An 18943-nucleotide genomic window follows, 5' to 3' on the forward strand; every position below is an offset into this window, starting at 1 on the left:
CAAAGTGTTAGTGAAATAACAGAATTAATTTTTGGTAACAACTTTTTTGAGTTGGTTGCTTCTCAAACAAACTGATATCACCAACAGAATGAAAAAGCATATAAAAAGTATGATAAGGCTTTAAAATGGACTGATGTAACCAATAGTGACATGAAGAAGTTTCTTGGATTAATAATTTTTTAAGAGGTATGAAGCTTCCTTTATTTATTTTTTGAATTTTATTTTATTTTATTTTTTTATACAGCTGGTTCTTATTAGTTATATATTTTATACATATTAGTGTATATATGTCAATCCCAATCTCCCAATTCATCCCACCACCGCTCCATCCAGCCACTTTCCCCCATTGGTGTCCATACGTTTGTTCTCTACATCTGTGTCTCTATTTCTGCCTTGCAAACCGGTTCATCTGTACTATTTTTCTAGATTCCACATATATGCGTTCATGTATGATATTTTTCTCCTTCTGACCTATTTCACTCTGTATGACAGTCTCTAGGTCCATCCACGTCTCTACAAATGACCCAATTTCATTCCTTTTTATGGCTGAGTAATATTCCATTGTGTATATGTACCACATCTTCTTTATCCACTCGTCTGTCAATGGGCGTTTAGGTTGCTTCCATGGATTAATAATTTTGATGGGACAAATAAGAAAGTCATACTGGAAAGAATATTGGCCGACTGATCCCTTACTTGAAACACCTATCTTGCCAAAGATTATGACGAGAAGAAGGTTCGAAAAAATAATGATGTTTCTTCACTTTAACAATAACTCAGAAACTCCACTTCCTGCAGACAGAGGTTCAAAAGTTAAACCTCTTTTGGATTATTTTCTACAAAAATTTCCATCGATCTGTATACCCAAACAAGAGCTATCGCTTGATGAGGCAGTGATAAAGTGGAGAGGACGACTCAGATTCAAAACCTATAATCCCAGAAAACTTACAAAATAAGTTTGGTCAGGATGGTTAACAAAAGTGAAACTGGGTATATATGCAACCTTGAGATTTACATGGGTGAAGGATAGAAACTACAAGAAACAATCTTATAACAGCCTTATCTTGGTTCATGGCACCGTATTTACCAAGACAATTGTTACAACAGTGTGTCCACATCTGAAATATTGTTGAAAAATAAAATCAGAGTTTGTGGGACTATAAGAGAGAATCATGGTCTACCAAACCAATTAAGAGAAACGTAAAAATCTACAGAGGGAAGAAATGACATTCTTATGGACGGGAAAAGTGATTTTTCTTATATGGAAAGACAAAAGGCTAGTCTGCATGGTGACAACTATTCATTATGCCTCCATAGCATCTACAGGAAAAGAAGACAGGAGGACTGACCATCAGATGACTAAGCCCACTTGTATATTAGAGTATAATAAATCTATGAAAGGAGTTGATTGATCCAGTCAATACCTGGCAAACTGCAATATCCTCTGGAAAACTTGAAAATGGTTTAAGAAAGTGGGTTGCTATTTCAGTATTGCAGTTTATTCAATGCATTTAAAATTTATTGTAGCCTTAATTCACAGAATAAAATGACTTACAAGCAATTTTTGTTAGCAGTAGCTAGAGAATGGGTAATTGACCATTCTGGTGAATATAGTGGTAGTCCCGCACCTGGTCCTTCTTGTGGTGTTTCTAAAAGAGCCCTCCACAAAGATCCACCTTGTCAACTATCAGGTAAAATAAAAGAACATATTCTAGAGGAAATAATACCCACATGACTAAAAAAAAATGCTGCGGGGCTTCCCTGGTGGCACAGTGGTTAAGAATCTGCCTGCCAGTGCAGGGGATACAGATTCAAGCCCTGGTCTGGGAAGATCCCACATGCCGCAGAGCAGCTAAGCCCATGCACCACAACTACTGAGCCTGCGCTCTAGAGCCCTCAAGTCACAACTACTGAACCTGCGTGCCATAACTACTGAAGCCCAAGCACCTAGAGCCTGTACTCTGCAACGAGAAGCCACCTCAATGAGAAGCCTGCACACTGCAACAAAGAGTAGCCCCCACTTGCCGCAACTAGAGAAAGCCCGTGTGCAGCAATGAAGACCCAATGCAGCCAAAAATAAATAAAATTTAAAAAAACAATGCCGCCAGAAAATGTAGAGTCTGCTCTTCCAGGGGAAAGCACAGTGAAACAGGATATATTTGTAATAGATGTTCTGTTCCCCTGCACAGAGGTGCCTGCTGTACTGCCTATCACACTCTAATGAAATATTAGAATGCTTTAGTAAGACATGTACAAAGTTTCAAAAAAATACATTAAGTGCAAAAACAGTTGTTGATAATTATACTCAAACGTGGATGTTTCAGTATTCACTTACGTAACAAATCGCTGGCCACAGGCACCAGTTTCTGCAAAAATCCCCCGGCCAATAATGGGTTAAGATTCTCTCCTTATCTTTAACTCTTGCCATTTTAATTATAATATGTCACGGTGAGGATCTCTTTGGGTTCATCTTATTTGGGAATCTCTGTGCTTCTTGGACCTGGATATCTACTTCCTTCCTCAGGTTAGGAAACTTTTCAGCCATTATTTATTCAAATACGGTTTCTGTCCCTTTCTCTCTTCTCCTTTGGGAATCCTATAATGTGAAAGTTAGTATGCTTGATGTTGTCCCAGAAGTCCCTTAACTCTCCTCATTTAAAAAAAAAATTCTTTCTTTTTGCTGTTACAATTGGGTGATTTCCACTGTTCTGTCTTACAGATTGCTCATCTGTTCTTCCATATAATCTAATCTGCTGTTGATTCCCTCTAGCATATTTTTTCTGTTTTTGTATTCTTCACTTTTGATTGGTTCTTTCTTACATTTTCTAAGTCTTTGTTGAAGTTGTCACTGAATTCTTCCATTCTTCAACCAAGTTTGGTTAGCATCCTTATGACTGTTTCTTTGAACTCTTTATCAGATAAATTACTTATCTCTGTTTCATTAGGGTTTTTTTCTGGGGCTTTATTTTGTTGTTTCTTTTGGAACATATTCCTCTGTCTCCCTTTTGTTTGACTTTTTGTTTCTATGAATTTAAGCAAAACAGCTACCTCTCCTGGTCTTTTAAGGAGTGGCCTTAACGGGTGAAAGCATTCCTGTGTAGATTGTTTGCACCTGGCAGCTTTGGCAGGCTTGCTGGGGCTGGAGTGCATCTGGGCAGGCATAGTCCCTGGGGAGTGTGGTCTCTTGGTGGAGTACCTGGAGCTGGAGTGGGCGTGGGGCAGTCCCTGGAAAGCACTACACCTGAGGCCATGGAACTTTTATTTGTAGTGAAGGGAGGTAGACCCATAAAACAATAAATATATAAAACAATGTATGGTGAAAACTGCTTTAAAAGAAAGTTAAGCAAAAGTAAGTGGGATAGAGAGGGAAGAGTGTAGGGACTGCTGCTTTATATTGGGTGTTCAGGAAAGTGAAGGAGAATGATAAATACATTGACAGTGGGAACAGCAAATGCAAAGACCGTGATATGAGAAATGTTTAACATGTTTGAGGAACATCAGAGTGGCCAGCTGGAGCACAGTAAGGGGCTAAGTAATAGGAGGTAAGACCAAGCCAGATTGGGCATTGCCTTGTAGGCCATTAGAATTTAAGACTTTATTCTGAAAGAATGGAAAGCCATTGGAAGGTGTTGGGTAGGGAAGTGACATGATCTGATTTATGTGTGGAGTGTATACTAGGAGGACAAAGACTGAAGGTTTTTCTGAGTGATGGATAATGTTAGTAGGGAAAAGCAAAACATTTTTAAAAAACAGAACCAGAAAGGCTTTTTAAACTAGCATCCATTTGTTCAGCACTTACTTTTTATGTTTGTTATTTGATAGTGACTGGGGAAGGATGGAAATTATTGTAATTTCTCTTTTCAGGGAGCTCAGTGTATACTGGGGATGATATACCTAAACAATTACAGTGCAGAATGGTACGTGCTGTGACGGAGGTTTGTACAAAGCAGTTAGGAGAACATAGAGGAGGTTTTGTCTAATGTGGCAGTATGATAGAGTGAGTATTGGTAAATGATTTACAGGTGTTTACTTGAATAAAGATTCCAAGAATTGTGAGAATTTAGGCAAATAAAGAATGCATTTAGGTGTCTTAACTTTGTTTTTAGCATACATATACAGTAGTCATCTTTGTGTATCTCCTGTTTCCAGTTTTCTTTCTTGCCTACAGCTAATTCTTCCTCCCTTTTCCCTGTGGCCCAGGCCATGATGGTGGCATGATTGTATTTAAACTGGAACGGGAACGGCCAGCCTATGCTGTTCATGGCAATATGCTTCATTATGTCAAGGACCGATTCTTACGTCAGTTGGATTTCAACAGCTCCAAAGATGTAGCTGTGATGCAGTTGCGGAGGTAAATCAGACTTGTTTCTTCCCTCCAAAGTGTCTCATCTGTTACCATGAAACAATACTCACAAACTGGAGTCTGTTCTTTTAACAACGTTTTGGATCTCATCTCCTGTCACAGATAGAATCCCCAGGAGCGTGGTGGTGGCCATGAGGCCAATGGGGGCTTCCCTGCTGACAATGCTAGAGACCCTGTGGAAAGGAAATCATATTGCCAAGCTTGCCAGGTGTCTTGAAAACCAGGGAAAGTTTCCTGGTTGAGAGTAGCCCAACTTGGTGACAGGCCTCTTTGCCTTTATTTAGCATTTTTTTTCTATACCTCTCCCTTTGCTTTTCAGCAAAATGCATGCAACTCTAAACCAGAATAGATGTCTCTGGAAACTCTTAACTCTGAAGATATGATAATATCTAGGGTGCCTGGCAAAAGGAACTATCCTCTTGGAAAGCCAGATGTATCAGCATGCTGAAACATTCATGGTGGCAGGCTTTGGCATAAGGGTTTGATAACCACCCTCCAGCGTTACTACAATAAAAAAATCGGTTTGTGTTATCACTCCAAGGGACAGGAGAAACTAGCCAGAGACAAATCACATCATGTTACTCTGTGGTATCCACTGCAATTATGTGTAGGAATTTGTACCCAAGAAGAATCAATCCCACTCACTACAGTGAGTGCTAGCCATACCTTCTGTTGAATAAGTAGACTTGTACTAGGTGTGCTTTTTTAAAACTCTATGCTCAAAGCTGAAATAGGGGAGTCCCTAAGCCTTAAAGGAAGGAAGAAATAGATGCAACATTCATTTATTTTTATTTCTGATTATAAAAATGATAAGTATATCTGTAAAGATGAGGTAAGTAGGAGGTGTAGGAGTAATTCCTTTTTTCCTATTGTCATTATATCTTTTTACTAATTTCTCTGTTTTTTGTATATATATATCTCTAGTGGTTCCAAGTTTCCAGTGTTCAACATGTCGTACAATCCAGCAGAAAATGCAGTCCTACTGTGTACAGTAAGTAAACCTCCTAGGATCTCCTCATTTCCCATAGGTCTCTTTCTCATGCCCTTAGAGGATCTCTAATGGCTTCTTTGAAACCATTTAATGGTCATTTTGAGAGAGCTGAAACAGTAAACAGAGGCTCAAACCAGGTAGGCTTCAGCTGTCATAAACATGTTAAGGGTTTGTGTACTTACATCTTTCATATGGCTAACAACTTCTAAACTTAATGGAGCGTTGGGATGAATCACCCAAATCACGGAAAGTAATTTGAAAGAATGTTTGGGACTATATCCTATTCAAAGGAGATGCTTATCTTGATTCCCTCCATTTGGGTGAAAATAGTAGAGCTGATTTTGAGAAGAGTTCCTTTCAGTGGTGTTACCTTTGGGGGTCATCAAGTAGCCCTCCACATTTCTTGCCATACAATTAAAAAAAAAAAAAAAGAAAGAAATGGCATTCTAATTTTAGTGCCTTCATTGCCAAGTCAGAAGAATGAAAACCTGTCTTTCCCGATATGACGTCTAGTGTCTGATCCCAGTTCTTCTTCAATATCTAACAGCCCCATATTTTCCTCCTGGCACTTTTCTTTAATGTTTTTTCTTTGATGTCTTTTTTTTTTACCTTCAAACAGACTTTTAAGTTGATGAATAAACTCAGGTGGGGCACTGGAATATTGGGGTCTTAGTCTGTTAATTTGTGGAATAGAGAGCAGTCCTTGCTTTCATTCAAAAGATATCTACATCTTTGGAAGATAAAAGAAAAATAAGGTGACATGAATGCTGAATTCTTTGGCAACGAGCCCTATAATTTTTAGCTGTAGAAACGTTCAAATGCCTTCTGAGTGAAAGGTGTGAAAAGTATAGTTTCAGGTTGCTGTCTGTATAATGGTGCTGTTTTCTATGTCAGAGTAAACTGGTATCTTGGGTGCTCTCTTACTAACAATTCCTCCCTTTCCTCTACAGAGAGCCAGTAATTTAGAGAATAGTACCTATGACTTGTACACCATCCCCAAGGATGCCGACTCCCAGAATCCTGATGGTAGGCATTCTCTTTGTATACCCGACTCTGCTCCTAGCTTTCCTCACCCATATCATCACTCCTCTTCAAGTTTTTCACATTCTGTCCCTAGGCCATGGCCACATCACTCATGTCTGTTGGCAGGTGCTGCTGACAGTTGCATCAGAGGCAACTGTGGTGTGAAATATTCATGTTCCTTCTCCATTTTATTACTCCAACTAGATATATATATTTTATAATTTGGTTATTAGAAACTCTCCATTTTCTCTTTCAGCACAGCATGTTATCCTAGTTTATTGTCAGCTGATGTGACTTTCACCCTGGTAGTTTCATTTATTTAAAAACATGGTTCCAATCTTGCAGTGTCTCATCCTGGGACTAGGGATTTATGCTCTCCTATCCATATCCAGATCCGATTTGCTTCCTTTTGCATGTCAGAAAGATGAGGCTGTTAACAGCCTCTCACCGCACCAGGGATCCCGGATCCAGCTGAGACCCCTGCCTACCTCTTCCATCACCACCATCCCTTTTTAGTCCTTTCTGCTAGAACTTGCTGACAAAACATTCTCAGAATAGATTTGAGTCTCACTTATGCTCCTTTTAGTGTATTCCCTCCAGTTGGTTTGTAGGTCAGAGGTTTGTTCCTCAGGTCCCCACTTTTAGTACCATACTTTCATGATATTTTAGACCGAATCAACAGATTCTGAGAAATATTTTGCTAGCTCTGTCCTATTGTGGGTGCCACTGTGTCATTGCTGCTAATATCATCACTCTCCTATAAGTGTGGTCATGGTGGAAAGAGAGAAAACCTGTATGTCTTTGATATCCATAAATCAAAGTCTCCCCTATAAATTAATCAGTCAAGCCATTTCTGACCAATTTTTTTTGTTTGGTCCTGCTTACCCATCCCCTTCTTTTCCCCATGTGTTTACAATTAATAGAGTCTAAAATATTTTTGTTTTGTCTTATAACCACTTTTATTTTATCTTCTCCATTTTTTTGAGGGAGATAATAATTATTAAAGGAATAAAGGTACAGCACAGCGGAAGAGAAAGAGGAAAGGCTTGAATAGTGTGGTTCTTCGGCCCCTGGAAAATGGGAGTGTTGGTTATGATAATAATTAATTTTGTAAATTGCCTGACACCCCTGGTTGTCAAGGGGTGGCCTGGCAAGGCTGGCCAGCACGTATTGTCCAGTTTTTTGCTGATACTAATAGATAAAGTAGTATTTCCACGCATCCTTCTGTGTATCTCCTTTGAAGTTTCCCAGAGTGTGGAGTACCCATTCGGAATTCTAATCATCCAGTGAAATGTTTGGGAACTGAGAAACATGTAACTTTGTTGAGTGAATGATTGACATTTATGGAGCATCAGCTTGGTGCTAAATACTGCCCAGCATAGAGCTGCCTGGATTTAGTTAGGAGCACTCTGCCCCATTCTACTCTACTAGGAGGTCTGCATTTGCATGTTAAAAGCAGCAGAGCAGCTGCGTCCTGGAGAGGGGGCTCTGTCTCTACTCCAGCTTGTTGAGATAGGAGGTCCAAGACACTCACAGGCTGCTTGCTTTGTGCCGCAGCTTGGCCAGCGAGGCCCTGCTCGTTAGCTTGATGGAATGTGCTGTCTCCCAAGATGGGGGTGGTCCTTCTGCCAGTATATGGTGTTGGCTGAAATGCAGTCACTTGGCCTAGAGAAAAGAGGCTTGGCAGGGGTGGAGGTTGGAGTTTGGAGGGAACTGGTGGGGAAAAGTCACTGACAATAGCCTCAGGTTATGGCTGAATAAGTTAGGAAGCAGCTGAACTGGCAAAGCCAACATGGCAGCCAGCAAGACTGGCAGCTTCGTGGCACCTGACTCTGTCACCTGGCAGTAGCTTACTACATGTTCCTGCCCTTTGGTTTTGCTCTTCTCAGCTCCTGAAGGGAAACGGTCCTCAGGCCTGACAGCTGTTTGGGTTGCTCGCAATCGGTTTGCTGTCCTAGATCGGATGCATTCGGTGAGTTAAGACTAAAAAGGGAAATTAATTTGGAGAGTGTGGTGGCAGTGGCCTGTGTATTGCAGAATAAAGAGCATTTTTTTTCCCCTTACTCTGCCCTGGGCAGCTGTGGTCCTCGTGTATTGGCTGCTTTCTCCTTAACTCTACCCCAAACCCCTTGGGAAAAAAAAGGCCTTAAAATTGATTTGATTGGGTGGATTATCACTGTGGCTCTGGGCTTAAGAACCAAGCTAAAGTCACTCTTGATGACACAGGAGCCAAAAAACATCAAATTTGAAATAGGTGAGCTGGGAAGTCCCTGAAGGTCCAGTGGTTAGGACTTGGCACTTTCACTGCTGGGGCCCCGGTTCGATCCCTGGTCTGGGACCTAAGATCCTGCAAGCCACGTGGCAAGTCCCCACCCCCTCAACACCAAAAAAATGAAATAGGTGAGATAGATAAGAAGTAGATCCTCTTATCCTACTACCTCTGATGGTACTTAAAATGTAATGGGTCCTAAAAAAGTTAAGCAAAGCTGTCTCAAGAAAATATTTAACAAAAATTTAAGCCTCAGAAGTGCTGTATTCTGTCCCTGGTTGGTTGAGGAATTTAGATTTTAGTTGGACTTCTCAGGATATTTCAATTGAAAAAAAAAAAAAAGCTATTAAGACCCTTGGAGAGGATCTTAGTTGGAGTGGTCTACGTAGAGTGGTGATTGAACTGGACAGACAGAAAAAAAAATACTTTGTTTATTGAAGCTAAGGAATAATTGCTGAGGGACATTGTCAGCTGGCATCATCTTACATGTATTTCTCTTAACCCCACTTTATGTACTCATTTCAGCTTCTGATCAAGAATCTGAAGAATGAGATCACCAAAAAGGTACAGGTGCCCAACTGTGATGAGATATTTTACGCTGGCACAGGCAACCTCCTGCTTCGAGACTCAGAATCCATCACGCTCTTTGACGTACAGCAGAAGCGGTAACATGTCAGATGCCCCTAAGCAGACAGGCATATTGTGGGGGAGAGTGGAAATCTTTAGTGGGAGCTTTTCTTCCCCCAAGTGAGTTTGACCTGGGCTTAGCCACTTCTTGTGCTGTAACTCCAAGACTCTTTCTAACCACTTTTTTTCCTCTGTGATCACTCTCCATCCTGTACATACACACTAGCATTACAACAAGGGTCTTATTTGTTTTCAGAGCATTTATCTGAACAAAGAATGCTCTTGCGACTTAGAATAATAGGGACACAGAAATGAATAACATAGTTCCTGTACTTAAAGGAGCTTACAGTCCATTGGTGAAAACAGACATACACAAGTCCCTAATAATACATGGGAATGAGGGGCAGGGAGTTGAGGAAGAGGGAAGTATACAATGTGAGCCAAATGTTTAAGTCACTGAACTGTAATACAGAAAATGTTTATTTGGTATTATTTTAAGAAATTTCGGTTTACATTAATTTGGAGATGAAAAGGAGTTTAGGTCATAACCTGGAATAAGGGAATCAGGTTCACTCATATTTGCCCTTCTCTCTCTATCCCAGGACTCTGGCATCTGTGAAGATTTCCAAGGTGAAATATGTTATCTGGTCAGCAGACATGTCCCATGTAGCACTACTGGCCAAACATGGTAAGTCTTCATTATGTCCACCCTGATTTAGAGACCAGTCCCTCCCTCCCCATCCCTGCCAGTCTACTTCACTCACCCTGTCCAGCAGAGCACTCATGTCCTTTGCCTCTTACAGCCATTGTGATCTGTAACCGCAAACTGGAGGCTCTATGTAACATTCATGAGAACATTCGTGTCAAGAGTGGGGCCTGGGATGAGAGTGGGGTATTTATCTATACCACAAGCAACCACATCAAATATGCTGTCACCACTGGGTAAGTTGATTATCTGAGATACAGAATGGGAGAAAGTGGCTTCTTAAAATCACTGTCGTGTCTCAGGAGACATACTGAAGTCCTCCTTGAACTGTCTTCATGGAAAAGCTTTGTCTGGCATATATGTGCTAGGAGCATCAAAACATTCTTTTTTCAACTCTTTTAAAATTGTGAAATATGACACAAATATAGAAAATTACATAGGTTATAAATATATGAAATAGCAAATAGTTACATAATGAACATCTGTGTAACTGCTACCCAAGTCAAGAAATAGAACATTTCTGGCACCCCAGAAGCCCTTTGCCATGTGGTCCCTATTGATCACATCCCTCTCTCTTCCTCAAAGATAACATTCTGACTTTTATGATAATTTCTTTCTTGCTTTTCTTTGCAATTTTACCACCCAGTGTGTGTCTTAAAATAATGGTTTAATTTTGCCTGGTTTTGAACTTCATGTAAATTAAATCATGCTGAATGTATTATTTCATATTTTGCTTATTTTGCTCAATATATCGTTTGTAAGATTCATCCATGTTGTAGCTCTAGATTATTTGTTTCTGCTGTTGTATAGTATTCTATTATATAAATATGCTACAGTTTATCAGTTCTATTCTAGAGGGATAGTTGGGTGATTTCTAGGTTTTGTCTATTATAAATGATGTTCTTTTAAACATTCTTCCATGAATTCTGGTTCATATGCACATACATTTCTCTCTAGGGCAGAATTGCTAGGTCATAGAGCGTGCTTATCTTCACATTTGCTAGGTAATGTGAGAGTGGTTTTACCAATTTGCATGCCAACCAGTGTTGTATAAAAGTTTCTTTGCTTGTCACACTGGCCAGCACTTGGCCTTTGTCAGACTCATTTTTGTCTGGTGGATGTGCAATGTATCTTGTAATTTTACTTTGCTATTCTCTGATTCCCCAGGAGATTGGACAACTTTTTATTTAGCCATCCATCAGGATTTCCTCTTCTATGAATTCTGTTCAAGTCTTTTATCCTTTATTTAAATGAGTTATCCTTGTTCTTTTGTTATAGGAGTTCTTTATATATTTGAATATCAGTCCTTTATCAGGGCTATGTGTTGCAAATATTAATATCTCCTCCCATTCTATAGTATGTCTTTTGATTCTCTTTTGATATCCGTTAATGAACAGAAGTTCTTAGTTTAATGTAGTTGAGTTTATGAATCTTATTCTTTATGGATATCAGGTTTTGTGTCCTATTTAAGAAATCTTTGTTGACTCCGAGATAATAAAGGCATTCTTTTATATTTTCTTATGAAAACTTTATAGTTTTACCTTTTATATCTAGGTCTATAATCTACCTGAAGTTGATTTTTTTGTATGGTGTGAGGTGTCGTGAGCTCAGCTTTACTTTTTCCATAAGGACACTCAGTTTTGTACCAACATCATGTATCGAAAAAACCAGCCTTTCCCCATAGTTCTGCAGAGCCATCTTTGTGATATATGAATCACGTTTAAAAAAATGTAAGGATCTGTTTTTTGTTTTTGTTTTTTTATTTTTGGCTGCATTGGGTCTTTGTTGCTGCACGTGGGCTTTCTCTAGTTGCGGCGAGCGGGGGCTACTCTTCGTTGCAGTGCGCGGGCTTCTCATTGCAGTGGCTTCTCTTGTTGCGGAGCACAGGCTCTAGGCACGCGGGCTTCAGTTGTTGTGGCACGCGGGCTCTAGAGTGCAGGCTCAGTAGTTGTGGCACATGGGCTTAGTTGCTCTGCAGCATGTGGGATCTTCCTGGACCAGGGATTGAACCCGTGTCCCCTGCATTGGCAGGCGGATTCTTAACTACTGTGCCACCAGTGAAGTCCCAAGAATCTGTTTTTTGTGGTCTGTCTCTGATTGAATTCTACACTGTCTTAAGTATTATAGTCTTGTAAGTCTTTACAACTGGTAAAGCAGTTCCACAAATCTTACCCACTTTGTTTTACTTTTTTTTATGTTATTAGGCTATTTTCAAATTAGTTTTGCCTTGAAAAGGCATATTTTCAAGTAATTTTTTGTCTTGAAAAAGTATAAATTTTAGATTAGCTTGTGAAATTCCATGCGAAAAACAAAAAAAGACAAACGAGAGTTCCTGGGCCCTGGTTGAGGAACTAAGATCATTTTTTTTTTTTTAAAAGTTGATTTTTCTCTCTCTCTTTTGTTTTTAATTAATTAATTTATTTTTGGCTGCGTTGGGTCTTCGTTGCTGCATGCAGGCTTTCTCTAATTGCAGTGAGGGGGGCACTACTCTTCGTTGCAGTGCATGGGCTTCTCATTGCAGTGGCTTCTCTTGTTGAGGAACATGGGCTCTAGGCGCATGGGCTTCACTAGTTGTGGCACACAGGCTCAGTAGTTGTGGCGCACGGGCTTAGTTGCTCCATGGCACGTGGGATCTTCCCAGACCAGGGCTCGAACCTGTGTCCCCTTCATTGGCAGGGGGATTCTTAACCACTGCGCCACGAGCGAAGCCCCGGGAGCTAAGATCTTGCAAGCCTCACGGCATGGCAAAAAAACCCCAAAAAAACAGAAAGCAAAAAACCCTATTGTGATTTCAGTTGGGATTGTGAATCTGTATGTGATTTGGGGATTTTGGGTGTAATTGTTATCTTTACAATATTAAGTTTCCTAATTTGTGAACATGATATAGTAGTTCTTCATTTATTTAGGGCTTCTGAAACATCTTTAAATAAAGCTTTATAATTTTATCCATAGAGATTTTGCATTTTCTTTGGTTAGATTTATTCTTAGGCACTTGATAGTTTTTAATGCTATTTATAAATGTATAGTATCCATTTAAAAATTCAATTTTATAATTTTTCCTGATATTTAGAAATACAACTAAGTTGTTTTGGGGGTTTTTTGTTTTGTTTTGTTTCGTTTTGTTTTTTGCGGTACACAGGCCTCTCACTGCTGTGGCCTCTCCCGTTGCGGAGCACAGGCTCTGGACACGCAGGCTCAGCGGCCATGGCCCACGGGCCTAGCCGCTCCGCCGCATGTGGGATCCTCCCGAACCGGGGCATGAACCCGTGTCTCCTGCATTGGCAGGCGGACTCTCAACCACTGCGCCACCAGGGAAGCCCCATAACTAAGTTTTAAATTAATTTTATCTCAGAGACCTTGCTAGACTCTTATTAATTCTATTAATTTATTTATATTTTCTTTTCAAATACTCATAGCATCTGTAGGTAATGACACTTTTGTTTCTTCTTTCCAGCACTTATTCTTTTTTTTTTAGCGCTTATTCTTTTATGTATTTTTCTTGTCTTACAGCACTGACCAAGATCTCCAGCACAGTGCTGAATAAACACGGTGATAGCAAACTTTCTTGTCTTGTTCCCAATTTACAGTGTCACTTTTCAGTGTATTGGCATTATGTAAGCTTGCTGTAGATTTTTTTATAGATACTTTTTATCTACTGAGGAATTTCTTCGCTATATCTCAAATGAATATTGAATTTTTTTAAACCCCTTTTCTGCATATATTGAGGTAGTCATGCAGTTTTTCTCCTTTTGTTGATTAATGTAGTGAATTAAATTGATTTTTTTTTAAATGTTAGACCAACATTGTATTCCTTATACAAATCTGACTTGGTCATGATGTTTTACCCTCTTCAAATATTGCTTGTTTCAGTCTGCTAATATTTTGTTTAGGATTTTGCATCTTTGTATATATATGTGTGTGAGATTGCCCTGTGATTTCCCTTTTCCTTTCTGTCCTTGTCAGGCTTTGGTATTGAGGTAGTGCTAATTTCATAAAATAAGCAAAATAATATACTTTATTCATCTGTTCTCTCATTGAGTTTGTATAAGATTGGAATTAATTCTTCCTTGAATGGTAGGTAGAATTTGCCAGTGTAGTCATTCAGGCCTGGTACTTATAGGAGGATTTGAAAATATGATTCAATTAATTTTATGTAATAATTACAGGACTGTAGGAGTTTTCTGTTTCTTTTTAGTCAATTTTGGTAAATTTTACTCTTCTGGGAATTTGATCATTTAAAAACATTTATGCATATCCTCATTCTGCAAGATCTATAGTGATATCCCTTTTTGCATCCCTATTATTGCCATTTCATCCTCTTTTTCTTTTTTTTTTAAAGAAACTTATTTATTTTGTTTATTTATTTTTCGCTGTGTTGGGTCTTCGTTGCTGCACGCAGGCTTTCTCTAGTTGCAGCAAGTGGGGACTACTCTTTGTTGCAGTGCATGGGCTTCTCATTGCAGTAGCTTCTCTTGTTGCAGAACACGGGCTCTAGGCACACGGGCTTCAGTAGTCGCAGTGTGTGGGCTCAGTAGTTGTGGCTCGCGGGCTCTAGAGCGCAGGCTCAGTAGTCGTGGTACACGGGCTTAGTTGCTCCGCAGCATGTGGGATCTTCCTGGACCAGGGCTCAAACCCGTGTCCCCTGCATTGGCAGGCGGATTCTTAACCACTCTACCACCAGGGAAGTTCCCATCCTTTTTTTCTTAATTAGCTTCATGAGAGGTTTATCAGTTTTACCCAGCTTTTGCCTTTATTGAACTTCTCTATTGTACTTTTGTTTTCTATTTCTTAATTTGTACTATTGACTTTATTTTTTGTTTCTAAGTACACTCTTTGTTTTAACTTTAGAAAGAACCATAAGGGCTTCCCTGGTGGCGCAGTGGTTGAGAGTCTGCCTGCCAATGCAGGGGACACGGGTTTGTGCACTGGTCTGGGAAGATCCCATGTGCCGCAGAGTGGCTGGGCCCGTGAGCCATGGCCGCCGAGCCTGCGCGTCCAGAGCCTGTGCTCCACAACAGGAGAGGCCACAACAGTGAGAGGCCCACGTACCACAAAAAAAAAAAAAAAAAGAACCATACAGTTTTTGAGTTGGATGCTTACTAATTTTTAGTCTTTCTCCTAATATTAAGCATGTAGACCTCATTAATTTTCAGTCTTTCTTCTAATATAGTATATGCACTTAACACTATAAATTGTCCATCAAGTATTGTGTTAGCTATAGCCACAAGTTTTAATCTGTAAACTTTTAATTTTTATTCAGTTTAAAATATTATGTGCTGGGCTTCCCTGGTGGCACAGTGGATGGGAGTCCGTGGGTTCGTGCCCCGGTCCGGGGGGATCCCATGTGCCGCGGAGTGGCTGGGCCCGTGAGCCATGGCCACTGGGCCTGCGCATCTGGAGCCTGTGCTCTGCAGTGGGAGGGAACACAGCAGTGAGAGGCCCGTGTACCGCAAAAAAATATATATATATTATGTGCTTTGCATCATTTCTTTGTACATCAGAAGTCTTCACATCTACCTCTCTTCCACTTTCACTTATAACTTATAAGGAAGGATTTAACTGTTCATAGTGGCCTAGTGATTATATATCAGAACTTAAGATTTAACTTTTAGGTCTGGTTCTGATACCTGTGTCTGTTAGATCCTAGAGTACTAGCTTATAAAGAGAAATCATACCATCTGCCCCATCTTTTCCCACTTCATACAAGAGAATAAAATAAATTAATTTGGTTCTGCTCTTTTTTGAATCACTTCCTATCTATACTATTGTTTAAATGGCACTTGACAAAAGGGTAATGAGAAGATAAAAGGCTGGGTCCTAGGCTTGTTTTATTTCTTTACAGGCTGGATTTACTCTTTTTTTTTTTTTTTTTTGCACTATGCGGGCCTCTCACTGTTGTGGCCTCTCCCTCCGGACGCACAGGCCCAGCGGCCATGGCTCACAGGCCCAGCTGCTCCGCAGCATGTGGGATCTTCCCCGACCGGGGCACGAACCCGTATCCCCTGCATTGGCAGGCGAACTCTCAACCACTGCGCCACCAGGGAAGCCCTACAGGCTGGATTTACTCTTACACTGACTTAAAGCTGTGCTCTCTAACTCTTATTCTTAGGGACTATGGGATCATCCGAACTCTGGATTTACCTATCTATGTCACACGGGTGAAGGGCAACAATGTATATTGCCTAGACAGAGAGTGTCGTCCTCGGGTGCTCACCATTGATCCAACTGAGTTCAAGTTCAAGCTGGCCCTGATCAACAGAAAATATGATGAGGTATGAAATGAGGAAGCATATTAGGAGTATTGAGAAGGGCAGCACTCCTTTTTTCCTATAAGTGATCTCTATTTCCTGCCCTAACCCTCCCCAAATGTCTAGGTACTACACATGGTAAGGAACGCCAAACTTGTAGGCCAGTCTATCATTGCGTATCTCCAGAAGAAGGGATATCCTGAAGTGGCACTGCACTTCGTCAAAGATGAGAAAACTCGCTTTAGTCTTGCACTGGAGTGTGGAAACATTGAGGTGAGAGAAGTATGGTTATAAGCCCCATATTGTTGTAGAGGAGGTGAGAGGGTTAGGGTGGCATTGGGAAGACATTATTCTGGGCTTGCTTCTTCAGCCAATATAATGGAATTTAGAATTTTTTTAGTTGTTAGATTGAGCTATCTTCCTGTTGCTGTTTGGCCATCTTTGCTTCTGCCCCAGCATTTCTATTGTTGTTGTCGCTCTGAGTTAGTCTGAATTCAGTAACTTTTAGAACAGAACCAAGATAGCATAGAATTTGGAAAATTTCATTATTTCCTTGACATTTGACTTGCTAACTGGCGGCTTAGATGAAGGAGTACTTATTAAATGTTGAGGCCTAGAGTCTATAGGCATTATTTTTAAATGGGGAGAAGCCTAAGGAAAATTGACTTTCTTACTTCTGCACTTCCTTCTTATTTCTTCTGAGGAGCCCCTGTGGATCTTCAAACCTGGCAAATGGGAAATATGATAGCTAAGCAAGAATTGGCCTTATGGAATCAGCAACTGCTAGAAGATGATTTTGTTGTAAAAGTAAATTTCTGAGGAGGAGGATAATGTGATGTGATTCTTCTATCCATGGATCCTAAGGGATCTTATTTGTTGATTGAATTTTCAGTACTATTAGATTGAAAACAAAGCTAGGAGGATTGAAAGTGTAAAGAGTTCCTTGGGAGATTTACTTAGAGACAGACGTTTTGACTGTAGTCCCTGGTTTTGAGTCACAATAACCTCCAACCTGTTAATTCTAACTCTGGGGATTCTTTAGATTGCTCTGGAAGCAGCCAAAGCACTGGATGACAAGAATTGCTGGGAAAAGCTGGGAGAAGTGGCCTTACTACAGGGGAACCACCAGATTGTGGAAATGTGTTATCAGCGCACCAAAAACTTTGACAAACTTTCCTTCTTGTACCTTATCACTGGCAATCTAGAGAAACTTCGCAAGATGATGAAAATTGGTGAGACCCCAGAAACTAAGGATGGGAAAAGGGGTCCTTGGGGGAAGGAAGAAGGCAAATAGAGGCAAGAGAGAACTTGAGAGAGAAGACCTAACTTGGTGTCTCTTATTGACTTGGTGCAGCTGAGATCCGAAAGGACATGAGTGGCCATTATCAGAATGCCCTCTACCTGGGAGACGTGTCAGAGCGGGTACGGATCCTGAAGAACTGTGGGCAAAGTAAGTATACAGGACTCACTTCCTTTGGGGCCTTAGGAAGTATTTTCTCTTTATGGTGAGTTATTCATATGTAGTAGTGAGGGATTTCCCTTCATTGCACATTTTTTCAAGACTGCATGCTCCTACCATGCTCAGAGACTTTCTTCAAAGCCAAATGGAGGGACAGCCAGAAAATATAGTTTGGCTAGGCACTCTTAGGAAAATAGTTAATATCTTGGGGGAAATGGGTTTTAAAAGGTCCTGGAGCAGATACCGTAGTAAATGTGGTTGGTTGAATGCCATTAGAGTTTTATTGTTTTACTTCAAATCTGGAGGTTTCGCCCATTTATTTATTCATTTTATATTTAAGGGGTATTTTTTGAGAACCCACTGTATACCAAGCATTATACTAGCACTTGAGATACCTTAGGGAATAAGACAGGAGAAAGATGTGGTGTGGACCAAGGTGCTAGCTGTGAATGGGTGAGCAATGGTCAGATTCGGCATATATTTTAAAGGTAGAACCAACGTGATTTGTCGAAGGGGACTGGTTGGGGGGATGTGAGAGAGAGCAGACTGGGATGAGTCCAAGGTTCTTGTTAACACTGATGATAGATCTTAAGGATAAGCAACTGTTTTAGTTATTTATTGCTATATAACAAATTACCCAAAACTTAGTAGTTTAAAACAACAAATGTTGATTATCTCAGTTTGCAGCATGACTTAGCTGGGTGCCTCTGGCTCAGTGTCTCTCATGAGGCTGCAGTCAAGGTGTTGGCCAAGGCTGCAGACATTTCAAGGCTCAAGTAGGGGAGGATCCACTCCCACATTCGCTCTGTGGCTGTGGGCAGTCCTCAGGTCCTCACTGGCTATTGGCTGGGAGACCTCAGTTTTCTGCTCTGTAGTCTTTTCCATAGGGCAGTTCACAGTATGGCAGTTGGTTTCCCTTAGAGCAAATGAGGGCACCCAAGATGGAAGCCATAGTCTTTGTATCCTAATCTCAGAAGTGACATCCCATCATTTCTCCCACATACTGTTCATTAGAAGCGAGTCAATAGATCCAGCCCACACTGAAGGGAAGGACTTATGCAGGGACTTGACCAGGAGGCAGACATCAGGACACCAGTATTCACTTGGAAATGTACCTATACCACAAAGTCTGTTTTCTTAACAGAGTCACTGGCCTATCTCACAGCTGCTACCCATGGTTTAGATGAAGAAGCTGAGAGCCTGAAGGAGACATTTGACCCAGAGAAGGAGGCAGTGAGTCTTTATTTACATAAGTAT

At 40.5% G+C, this 18943-nt stretch overlaps 1 protein-coding gene across 2 annotated transcripts in view; it reads left to right on the plus strand.

Moving 5' to 3' along the window:
• The window catches only part of COPA (COPI coat complex subunit alpha), a 50500-nt gene that overhangs the window by 25687 nt on the left and 5870 nt on the right, over positions 1–18943 (plus strand). Inside the window, exons 11-22 of one of the 2 annotated variants that reach the window (XM_082656635.1) lie at positions 4201–4351; positions 5288–5354; positions 6305–6380; positions 8267–8349; positions 9172–9311; positions 9876–9961; positions 10050–10215; positions 16089–16251; positions 16354–16500; positions 17270–17459; positions 17582–17677; positions 18831–18919. In XM_082656635.1, the coding sequence (XP_082512761.1) occupies positions 4201–4351; positions 5288–5354; positions 6305–6380; positions 8267–8349; positions 9172–9311; positions 9876–9961; positions 10050–10215; positions 16089–16251; positions 16354–16500; positions 17270–17459; positions 17582–17677; positions 18831–18919 (1454 nt within the window). The remainder of the gene's footprint in view (positions 1–4200; positions 4352–5287; positions 5355–6304; positions 6381–8266; positions 8350–9171; positions 9312–9875; positions 9962–10049; positions 10216–16088; positions 16252–16353; positions 16501–17269; positions 17460–17581; positions 17678–18830; positions 18920–18943) is intronic. The other variant, XM_082656636.1, reaches the window with a different exon arrangement.

The sequence above is a fragment of the Grampus griseus genome, assembly GCF_964374135.1.
Source record: "Grampus griseus genome assembly, chromosome: 1".
Classification (NCBI taxonomy): Eukaryota; Metazoa; Chordata; class Mammalia; order Artiodactyla; family Delphinidae; genus Grampus; species Grampus griseus.